General features: G+C 38.0%; 1 protein-coding gene across 1 annotated transcript; it reads right to left on the bottom strand.

Annotated features, from left to right (window-relative positions):
- Positions 1–664: 664 nt before the first annotated feature.
- Positions 665–11,810, bottom strand: RMDN2 (regulator of microtubule dynamics 2). Its single transcript, XM_053459470.1, has 11 exons — positions 11,662–11,810; positions 9,494–10,218; positions 7,655–7,853; positions 7,140–7,242; positions 5,415–5,475; positions 4,104–4,179; positions 3,717–3,794; positions 3,128–3,226; positions 2,603–2,656; positions 2,406–2,486; positions 665–1,140 (listed from the first exon to the last, which is right to left on the bottom strand). The coding sequence occupies exons 2-11, from the start codon at positions 9,913–9,915 to the stop codon at positions 1,087–1,089; spliced, it is 1,227 nt and encodes a 408-aa protein (XP_053315445.1). The 5' UTR covers positions 9,916–10,218; positions 11,662–11,810; the 3' UTR covers positions 665–1,086.
- Between the last annotated feature and the right edge of the window lie 345 nt (positions 11,811–12,155).

The following is a 12,155-nucleotide window of genomic DNA, read 5'->3' on the forward strand; positions in this document are numbered from 1 at the left end:
TTAGAGAGTTCAGAACAACCAACAGGAAAAAACAAGACTAGTGGTCAGTTTCTGCAACAGAGAAGAAGAAGATCTGTAATTAACAACAGAGTTTACTCACTTTACATTGCATAGGGTCAACCCCAGTTAGCTTTAATGGTCCTGTATGAAGCACATTTAAATCAATGGGATTTCTTTATGTAGATAAATAGAGAGATTGATTTTGTCACAGTAAAACTATTCAGACCACTGCATTGCAGTCGAATAGTGCAATTCCCTGTGTTATACACTAGATGGTATTGAAATGCCAATTTATATCTAATTTTCAAAAAGACAGAGGTTACCCCCATCAGGCTGTGATTGAAAAAGTAATCTAGAAATAAAAATGTGTGCAAGCAGAGAAGAGATACATAACTATTAACTGGAAATAATGAGTTTGACCATACCTACCACTGTCCAGTCAAACCTCAATGAATTGAAACAACATTGGAAAGAAGAGTGGGACAAAATTCCTCCACCACGACGTGAGAGGCTCATAAAGTCATGCAGAAAAAAATTACTTCAAGTTATATCTGCTAAAGGTGGTTCTACAAGCTATTGAATCATAAGGTGTACTTAGGTTTTCACATATGGCTTCTCCATTCACACATACTCCTTTAATAAATGTACAAACACAGACCTAATATTTATTTCTTAAATCTTTTATTGTGCTATTACTGTAATTATTACTCAAACAGTAATTTATTTTATTGTTAAAATACATTTGCATATTCACATATATTTAAAAGTCATGGAGGTAATAATTAAAAGAGGCAGACTCCATAATATTTACCTTTAAAGTCTTTCAGTCTATACATCTGTTTATTAAGGGCATTATTTTTCATAAAGATACTAATCAAGACAATACATCATAAGATTTCATCTTGCTGAGGTGAAAGATGTTTATAAGAAAACCCGATTTCCAATGAATGATCAAACGTTTGGTTGTGTTGTAGTTATTTACAAAATCCTGTAACAGCCATCTTGTAAATATTTCAGCAGCGTTTTTTTTTCAAACTGTTGTGATCTTGTATGCATTTTGTTGTGGAATGTTTCTTTACAAGAGCCTCAGGGACTAAGGGATGCCATTAGGACTTCCAAATCTTTTTGGGCATCACTATCCTGAAAAAATAGGAAAGTATGTATGACATTTTTGAGCAGTTAAATTCATTGTACAGCACTTGCTCGATTATAAGACGACCCCCAAAATGTGAATATTAATTTAGGAAAAAAGTAGAAGCCTGAATATAAGACTACCATATAGGAAAAAAGTTTTACTAGTAAATATTAATTCACATGTAAACTATTTTTTCATATTTAATAAAACCTGCCCTCCAGTTATGCACATCTACCCATTGTTATGCACATCAGCCCCCCAGATATGCCCTATACCCCCTTATATGCCACATACCCCTTTATATGCCACTCTGCCCTCCAGAAATGCCTAGTGGGGGCAGCCGGTTGACGTCTGCACTACGTTTGTAGACAACCTCCGCTGCTACCTGGCGCTTCCGCCCGGGCTTCTATGACTGAGCACCAGAAGGTCATGTGCTCCATCATAAAAGCCCCAGCGGAAGTGCTGAGCGGAAGCGGAGGTTGTCTATGCGCATATAGGGAACCAGGGTCCCCTACAGCGCTGCAGGGGATCCTTCCCTCTGGCAGCCGGTGAATGTCTGCAAGCATTGCACTTCCGCTGGAATGATGGAGCACCGAAAGGTCATGTCATGCCGGCACTTAGTCATAGAAGGCCCTGAGGAAGTGCCGGCAGCAGCGGTGGTTGTCTAAGCGTATCGTGCAGATGTTCACCGACTGCCAGAGAGGAGGATCCAGGTCCCCCGCAGCGCTGAGGGGGGTCTGGATCTTAATCTTATAGTCAGACCTCGATTTGAGGTTGGATTATAAAACGACCTTGAATATATGTCTTACTTTCGAGCAAATACGGTATTTTTACAGTTGCATAAGCTTTCAAGACCTCTGGGGTTCCTTCTTCAAATGTAAGGAAAAATAGTAAAGCAATGAATATCCTCAAACTCCAGCTGCTGTGGTTTTAATACCCCATAGTGGTCAGTCTACCATTTGGACCATAATGGCAACTGTACCATAGCTTAGCTATCACTGGCACAGAAATATTTGCTCTTTCCAATATACTGTTGCAAGATTATATACCTCTCGATACAATATGTCAAGATGGTAGAAAACCTCCTTTTGGTGACATACAGCATGGTGTTGTATGCAGACTCATTATCAAGCAAAGAAACGGGTTCATGTAACCCCTTCAGTCCCCTATGGACGTACGTAAGTAAAATTTCCCTGACGTTTCATTGCTTTGTAAATCAAGAAAATGTCCCCGCCGTATAATTATCTGGTGTTTTGCTCATAACACTCACCTCTTTGGTAATGGATGCAATGGCCAAAGCATTTTTACAGTACTTCAAAGCTGTGGCTTTTTGTCCTAAATCTTTGTAGCACTAAAGGAAAACAGTACAGTGTAAGAATGAAAAGGAAAACCATATAAACCACAATCTATTCGATTATACTATATTTGTGGGTGATATCAGAATCTAAAACAAAATGTTCTTGTTACCTTTGCCAAAAACACATAGTTGTATTTGGAGTACCCAGGATGCATTTCTTCAACCTTGGAAAGAATACAAATACAATTGAAACAATAAATTACAGAGGAAAGGAATTATAGTTATTACTGGCAAGAAATGTTATGTAAGCAATAGAAACAAGCCAAAAGATATTCAGAAAAGAGAAAAAGGGCAAGTTGTTTCTGCCAATGAATGACAAAGATATGAAATAACTAATACATACTACACTTAAACAGCACAAAATAGCCATTCTTGATTAATATTAAAACCTAACTTAAACCACGGGTATCTTGTTTTGTGCTCATAAGGTGTAAGTATTCTTCTCTCCGAGAATCTGTTGCATTTCATCATGATGTATAGTGTCTTTGGGAACACATAAGAGAAATTCCTCTCCAATAAAAATGATCACAGCTTAGTAAATTACGCCTTTTGGGACGGCTTCACAACAGTGTCACGAAGACAGTGCTTTTAATGGCACGATAGATGTGAAATAACAATTAACATATAATATTTGCCTTTAGAAAATTGTGTAAGGCCTCTTCTATGGTTGATGTTGGAGGATTCCCGAAAAGGGTAGCAGCAACCTTTCTTTCAATCCAAGATAACTGTGATACCTGTCAAACAGAATACATGCCATTCAAAAGAAATCATTCCTAGACATTTATAGAAATGTTGTACACTAAACAGTTCCGGTGTCATTCTACCTGCTGATTGTCTAGACTCTTCCAAGAAATAACTATTCAACAACATAAAATTCATAATTCCTCAAGGAACACGTAATAGTCATTTGAGTCAAAACACAGAACCGGCTACTTTATCAAAGAAACGGTGAAAAACCTAACTACGCAGGGTTTAGCAATGAGATTATTAGTCAAAAGCACAGAAATGCCTGTTCATGCATAGGTAACGGTGCGCATATACACTGTACATATACACACTACTGGTCAAAGGTTTGAGGTCAGTTAAAAATGTACTTGTTTTGACATTTTGTTCATTTAAATAACATCAAATAGATCAGAAATACAGTGTAGACAATGTTATTGTTGTAAATATAGATAGATACACACTATTATTGTGGAATTGGTTTGACTGTAAATGACTTACCGCATAGCACCATCTACCTAGCAGGTAATACTGGAGAGGATCTTGTGGACTTAACTCGATTGCTTTATCTAGATGTTCCTGAAATAACAATAAGATATTACACGGATGCAGCTTTACTTTACCATCTGCTCATTTGTTGGACACGTTGTACCATACAGACCATGTCACTCTAGTGAACACTACTAACAAAAGCTTTTTAATACAGAACCCAAAAATTTAATGTTTCCATTCACAGCTTTAATCTTTGGAAAGTCAAAATTTAAACCTTTCTGGACCTAAACGTTATATTTTAAAACTAGAATACCAGGATTCTGCAAAACGTGATGAAACACAAGCTTTCTGAAAATATTAACAAAATAATAGCTGTGACCTCTTTAATCAACTTACCTTAAACAGGTAGCCATTTTTTATTTTATTCTGTACAGTGTCAAACTCAGACATGTAGCCACACATTATAGCAAACCTGTAAAATAAAAATGTTAACAGATGAGCTATAAAATCACCAAATACTAGTCCCTTCATCTCAGATTGAAGATACTAACTCGGAGACCCAAAGAAGCAGCAGCAAAGACTCAATTTAAGTTCACATTTGTTGTTCGCATTGGGACAAAAAATCTCGGGCAATTTGCAGATTAAGGGTCCTTTGTGGGAGTTCAGATTTTCATTCTGGGTTTTTTGAGAAGGCAGATAAAACAGCTATGATTAGCTTTGCATTCCACTCACAAGCCTGGCATGTTGCATACCTACTGTCGCCAACAATCTCAGGACATATTAAGTCCTAAAAGGAACCTCTGAGCTCATTCCTACAGTAATGAAAAGATCTCATGTGATTAACTGATTTTTTTTTTTTTTATCAGCTGCAGACAGTTCTCTTTTTTGTTTTGTTTAAAGAGATGGCGCCAGAAGGCACAACACCTCTCATTAACTCTGGTCCTGCTACTTACTAATTGCTCAAACACTTCACTCACTCGTAAAGTGAAGTCTTAACACTTTTTACAAGTGGCAGGGTACATATTGACGCGGAGAATCTGGTATCCCGGCAAAATCAGTGACCGCCCCTTATGTATTAACTTCTTTTAAATTGGTGGGAATGCACACTCGGGGTGGGACTGATTTTACCAGTATGCCAGATTCTCTGAAATGAATATGTATACCCTAGTAACCGGTTAATCAAAGCTAAATGAACTTTTAACGGGTTAAATTGGCACAAGGAAGAAAACAAAAAAAAATGCTTTCTTCTACATTAATGCAGCTTTAAGTACAAGGACTGCTTCACGCGGCACATTACCACCATTTTATGGAATATAACCCTTATCGGTGAGATCTCCTTAGTCACTTCATGATTTGGTACTTCATTGGACTATGCATTATGCAGGGTCAGTTCGTTCCTTAATGCCTTTTATAATGAATAACCTTTGGTTAGTGAGCACACAACTTTCCTGCATACTTCAAAACCTTAACTGCAACATCTTAACTGCTTAGGCAGCTTGTTGATTCATTGGAATTAAGTGCGATTCTAGCAGGTCAGGATTCATCTACAGAATAAGGTTACAATGCTTACAGCGGCCAATATAATATCCTGAATCTCTGCAACTCACAATGGAAACATAGGAAACTAACATTATTTATTTGAACATATAATACTGTGTATTACTTTGTAACCTTTAGAAATACAGACAATATTTACGGTTATCGTACCATCTGTGGCTTTCAGCACTTGAGTTGTTTAAGTCAACTGCCTTCCCAGCAACACATTTTCCTGCAAGAGATTAAAAAAAAAGGAACGTAAAGCTATGTAATTGACACAGAAATTCTGGAAGAAATGGTCCGTTTAGAACACAGATAAACAATCACTTTTGAGTACAAACACATTTTAAGTCTTGTCTCACATTAAAACATTAAGCTCCCCATTATGTTAGGAGGTGAGTTTAAACTCCAAATCATCGTTTTATTATGTCATATACATTACTACATATAGACAGCTAAAAATATTAGTGTATGACCAACGCAGGTGGAGATAAATAGATAGAAATGTATTATGTTACAGTAAAAATATTCCAAAAATAATGAGCTTGACAACACATACAAGGTACATGTGAGACACATAATCCGTCATTTATATTATTTTATATGCTTTCATAGTTATGTAGGTTGGGATGGCTGTGTTAGTCCAGTAGTGCTCCAATATCTTTGGAGAAATAAACAAAGTGATGCCTGTTAAATAAGTGTATAAAATAGATTAAGTTCATGTTTAATCCAGTGTCCTCAGTGCTGAAATAATCATCCTTATTGTCAAATGTTTATGTGTCTTCTGCGTTTTTAAAGTTCCTCTTCAGTATTTTTTATTTTGAGTTCCTCAATGGAGTGGTTCCTCTGGGTGATGAACCTACATAGACACTTCATTAACAGACACAATGAAAATAATAGCTGTATTCTGCTTGGCCACGGCTTTACGCAGAGCGACCCCTCCACTGATGAGCCCAAAATAAAAGTACTGACATTTCCTTGGTCTTATCCTAATTTATGCGTTCTTCTGATTTAACAGACATCACTTTATTTGTCCAAAGATGTATGTCTGAGTTTTTGTTTTAACAACGTAATTATCGCTCCCACTCCCCCTCCAAATTCTTTTCACACTAGCTAAACTATTTTAGACTAAACTGCTGTGACCTGCACCTTATCAGTCTTCATCATTTTCCTTTCACCCCTATAGCGCTGCCCATGGCTTACTTAGGTGTCTTGTATTTTTTTTTACTCTATAAAGGGGGGGGGGTTTATAATATCAAAAGCTTAGCCTTAAATTGGAATATTTGTCAAATTAGAAAAACTTTTTTATATTGAGGTACCCTTTTTTAAATTTACATACTTCCAGAATGTTTAGGAAATAAACCCCATAGACAGGTTTACTTACATACATAAAAAGGTTCCTTTTGGCAGAAATTAATTATTAAGTGATATAGTGATTCTGTTACTTATTGCTACATTAACATTTTTAAATAAAAGTTAATGTAGCAATAAGTAACACAATCACTATATCACTCGATAATTAATTTCTGCCAAAAGGAACCTTTTTATGTATGTAAGTAAACCTGTCCATGGGGTTTATTTCCTAAACTGGGTTTTTGAGGTGAGATAAATACTTTACATGTTTATCTGTTTGTTATAAAGGGCTTCCGTGGTGAGTTTCACTTGAGATGACGACCTGTTTGGTCCTTCATAATCCATAGATAATTCACTTCCAGGCAGAGATGAACAGAAAAGTCCCAGACTGAACTACGTATTATGCTGGACAACTTGATTCTTCATGGTGTATAGCTTGGTCTGAAGCTGGGGTTCATTTCACCTGAGCTGGGACACTCCTCATGGAGTTAAATTATGGATTTAAAGATATTTATTTATATTTCATATTCTAAAAATTCTCACCTTCAGCCGCATAAGTCTTCTTTTCTTCGTTGTCGTTAGAAATAAAATACATGTCACCGTAGGCTCGTGCTAATCTCCAAAGGAATTCAACACAATCTTCACGCTGGGGGAAAAAAAATGAAAACTGAAAGAAATTGCCAGCGTATCTACAGAAGAGTAACCCAACTAAAGTCCATCTACTTCAAACAAATAGGATAAATAAGCTAAGATAAACATAAATTATGCGATTAAATGCAAAAAACATGTACATTTTTAAAGAGAAATTAGGACACGCATAATGCTATATTAAACATGTGTACAAATTTAACAGAAGCTATATTTAGGTCATATAAGTAGGGCTTAGCACTTTAGTAAGAGTATTATACCTGAGAATTTACAGTCGTTTATTTAATCCTGGTTAAAACTGTGGCTGCTGAGCATAATTGTATTAATTAGAAACCCATAAGAAGAATAGAAGAGACAAAGAATAAAACAATATGGTGGAATAGAAAGCAGAGGTGTGATCTGGTGAATACCTTATCCTTGTTGTCAAGCAGCATCTTAAACCCTTCCTGCTTTTCGGCCTCACAGCCAGCATGGCTCTTGTCTGCTTTATCGAGAATCTCACGGAGCCGAGCTACCTCCTCCTCTGCGGCACCGGTCCTTTTTGTACGAAGTTGACTCGCCTGCTCGCCTTCTGACTCGGTTTCTGTGTCAGTGTGAGCGGTTAGGTATCTGCAAGATGAGGGGCCAAGAGGGCCGTTAATACAACTTTCTCAGAACATCGTGATGCAACATCTTCTTATAGCCGGAGCCTCATGAAAATACGTCCGTGTGCTGCCACAAGAAGCCCTTCCCTTCCACATCAGTAGTTTCGGAAACTATGTTACCCAAAAATCCCAAAGTATTAAGTACTGTGCAAAAGTTTTAGGCAGGTGTGAAAAAAAGCTGCAGAGTGATAATGCTTCCGAAAATAGACATTATAATTCTTAATTTTTTTATCATTTAACAAAATGTGAGGGGGAGCAGAAGAATTATTAAACCAGGGCTCGACAAATCCCAGGCGCCAGGTCACCATGGTGACTGAGAATTTTGTCCTGGGGTCTAGGTCAGGGGTGTCCAACACACGGCCCGCAGGCCAAATGCGGCCCGCTGGACTTCAATGTGCGGCCGCAAGGTGAGGTGGTAAGACGTGGCCACGTTAATTTTTTTAGGCGTTAGGCGGCTGGCGTTCACACACCATGCTGCTGAGTGGCAGTGCCTCAGTGAGGTTCTTGGTCCCGCCCCTTTCAAGACATGACGCTCAAGGGGCGGGGCTCACAGAAGAGTTCCTCGTGACGGGGAGAGGATCGTCACGTCGGAGGAGAGCGGGAAAAAAGAAAAGCCAAAATGTAAGTATTTAAAAAAATAGGGGTTCAAGGAAAGTGGACCTATGTTTAAGATGCTTTTAAAAAACAGTCCAAAGAAGAATTTGCTGTGTATTGATAAAAACTATTTAACGGGCATCACATACATGGATCAAAGTACAAGTATACGAGATAACATTTCTAAACTGCAGGAGAAATATGTAATAATAATAAAGCACTAACTGTTACTGAGTGGGATTACTATATATGTCTTATACACAGTATAGCATATAGATACATTATATCATTACACATTTTGCTTGCTATCCATTGTGGTTTCCTATTTTCCCACCACTTATTATGGTATTTAAATAGTAATTAACAATCTGATTACTAATATGATCAGTCAGGCCATTGGGATTGATGCAAGCTGGAAAAGTAGGGCATTGGGTCAAAAATCAGAGAACCAGGAATTACATATTATTTTATTGTATAGCACTGCGCAATATGATGGGTCTATATAAATCGATCCATCATAATAATAATAATATTATAAATCTATTATTTTCCCTAAATAAACAATTTATCCAAGGTCAAAGGATGTAGGGCTCCGATATTGTACATAAATATACCGGTATTTAACATAAAGCTTTTTACTACTTAACTGAGCTCAGCGATAAGTAGATTAGACAGGTACATATTTCCTAAAGCCTAATATTGTTGGAGGGATGTCTTTTCCCATTTATTGCAAGGCATACTTAGCAGGGCTGGACAAATATACACATAATTTACAAAAATATCAACCCCCCCCGCTCCATGCATTTCAGATGCGATTATATCTGTATACACGTTTTTGTTTATGTAAACATTATTGTGGCTTAGGGCTGCAGAGTACTGTGATATATTCATACACATATAGCATATATGCTATAACAATAACACACTGAAGCAAAGAAAGAAGAACAGCTTCCCTATCCTATAAGTGACATTAACTGGCTTGTAAAAAGACTTCTGGCCTTTACAACTTACCCTCCTTCACCCTCCTCAGAGCTGGGGTATTCCTCTTCTCCCTTAGTTGACTCAGTTTTCTTTCTTTTGTGCTGAGGGCTGGCCTTCTTGTGTTCATTCTTTCCCCTTAATTCATCTCTTATCTGTTTTTCTAGTTTAGGAATGGTGTCCTTTAAATACTTCACATCCTCCTTCAGCTCTTCTACACTTTCCAAGAGGTTCCCGATCTTTTCCAGAATCTGAAGCTGCCTCCCGTGCAGAACTACGGACGCACCATGGTTGTCCTGGACCACAGCAGAGTTGTTGGCAGAGGACCATCGTCTCAGCAAATGCTGGACGTTAACCTGCTTTCTAAATCCTTTCCACCAGAGCAGTGCAAAGCTTATTCCGGCAGCACCGGCAAGCACCCCCAAAACCAAGGTCTTGCTCTCTGAATGGGACATTTTCTTTTAATGGGGTATATTCAGATATTTCAAAATAAGGATCTGCTTCATAGCTCCAAAGCTAATATCTCTTTTGCAGAGGTTTATCAGTACTTTGCCGGTGTAAAACTACAAAGGTCAATTAGGGTAGAAGGCTACATTCTTCCTTTGCTGCCTTTATTGCGTAACTTTACCCCACGTGACTTTATTCTACTCAAGGCTACATCGGAAAGCGTGGCAGCTCGAACCCTCGTCCTCCGCAATGTAGAATCTTGCTGTCCAAGGGTTCAAAGTGACAATGCAGCTTCAAAGGGATTTGTAAACCTAAAAAAAGGCAAAATCCAAGTAGTTCAGTAACCAGGCAAAATAGAAATTAATGATGGCAGTATATTTAGGCTGTAGTGATATATCACACCATATGCAATATCTGCAGACTGATACTGACAGCAGCAAAAGACGCACCTGTCTCTTTCTAGACATCATGACTCAAGTACTGCATGGAGGGCTTAAGACATCAGACAGGACCCTGGCTCATCACACTGGACCCCCCCCCCCATCACACACAGCCCCACTGCTGAATATACATCCCTGCCTGAAAAAAATATATAGACATGTCTTTATATGTCTTTTTTATCTAATAGTTGATGTTGTATTAACGAGGGGACATCAGACTGTCCATGACAGAGCAAAGAGTTTAATCATTAAGCCTTAAGGCTTAAGACTAGTGATGTTGTGGCCTGGCTCAACACAGACAGGGTTACTTATTATGATCATCTTTTATTTATATAGCACCAACAATTTACGCAGCGCTTAATACAATACATATATTCAAGGGGTATGACAAAAATAGAGCTGACGGACTAAGAGAAACCGATACATTAGGTAAACGGGGCCCTGCTACTAGTATACATGATGATAATGATAATGCTGGATTACTGTAAAATGTTAATTAGTGATCACAATGTTCCATTGGAACACAGTAGTGATGGGAGTGATAAAGGGCCTCTGTATGTCTATAAAGATATTCCATTCTAACAATCAGCCGTTTCCAGCTACAATAGTCAGTTACAATATTAACAACATCTATTCTTTATTTCTCATCCATTTAATGTTATTTTAATAGACAAAATTTGCTTTCATTTCCAAAAAAATAAAAATAAAATAATGAAATATCTAAGTGACCCCAAACTTTTGAACAGTAGAGTATATATGTGTGTTTTAAGAAATGGGTGCAGGAATAGTGTAAATGATCAAAAATAACACATTTCTACGTACCCAATATTATTTGGATTAAAACATAAGCATCCTGTCTATGTAACGATGTCATCATTTTACTATAAATGTGTAACGACAAATTAACAGCATCTAAAATTAGGAGCGATAATCCTCCACGCTCTAATGAACCCAATTTTTATTTACAAGCGTACTAAGAAACTTTTATTACATTAGTGGTTATTCCTGTTGACAGCCATTGCCTCAGCTGACTAAGCCCTTCAAATTCATTGCCAAACTCCCGTGCAGATCAAGGACACCCATTCAGCGTTTAATAAAGCGTTTAAAAAGGAAAATAAATGCAAAATGAAAGTAACTTTTACTTTGCTACAAGGGTGGGGGGTAACTGGAACAGCTTCTCGGCAGAAGCGGTAGCGGCGAATGTAAACACCAATATATTCAAATGGTCTTGTGCTGTCATCAGCAGATCCCGTCAAAACAATCTTAGGGGGTCATAAGGGTTTTAATGTAATGGAGACTAACATGTGAACTCACACAGAATCATAGCGAATTAACCGAGAGTCCGCGCTCGCCGCTTCTTATTCATTCTTCTCACTCACCCGCTGTCAGGTGCCCCCCCAAAAAAAGCAGAACCTATTTGACACTTCGCTGTGTGCTGTCGAGATCCCCTCGGCTTAAAAACAAGGATGTGCAGAGAATAGTTCCGGAAGAGACTAGGTTCCGCCCTCTGACTCTGAATGGAGGAGGGGTAACTCCGAGTGTACGACAACACATGAAACACCTCAGGATTGTTTCAACTAAATGCCATGAGCGATTATTACATGAATAATATTATGTGTTTAGCGTTGTCAGGTGGCTGGTATGAAATACTGGACTCCAGTATAAATACCTTTCTTCAAAGGCTTGGGGTTATAAGTGTGTGTGAGTGTGTGTGTGGGGGGGGAGTGTGTATCTGTAGGTATGTGTATGAGGGAGGGGGTGTATGTGTAAATGTGTTTTACCATGAGTGTGTATGTGTATATATGTGT

This window comes from Spea bombifrons, chromosome 3, assembly GCF_027358695.1.
Source record: "Spea bombifrons isolate aSpeBom1 chromosome 3, aSpeBom1.2.pri, whole genome shotgun sequence".
In the NCBI taxonomy this organism is placed as follows: domain Eukaryota; kingdom Metazoa; phylum Chordata; class Amphibia; order Anura; family Pelobatidae; genus Spea; species Spea bombifrons.

Bases quoted from the DNA above. Each gene is read 5' to 3' on its own strand.
- RMDN2 (XM_053459470.1), bottom strand. From the start codon at position 9,915: ATGTCCCATTCAGAGAGCAAGACCTTGGTTTTGGGGGTGCTTGCCGGT. The intron at 4,180-5,414 runs GTACGATAACCG...TTTATTTTACAG, and splicing joins AGTGCTGAAAGCCACAGATG to GTTTGCTATAATGTGTGGCT. The intron at 3,227-3,716 runs GTAAGTCATTTA...TCTGTTTGACAG, and splicing joins TAGGTAGATGGTGCTATGCG to GTATCACAGTTATCTTGGAT.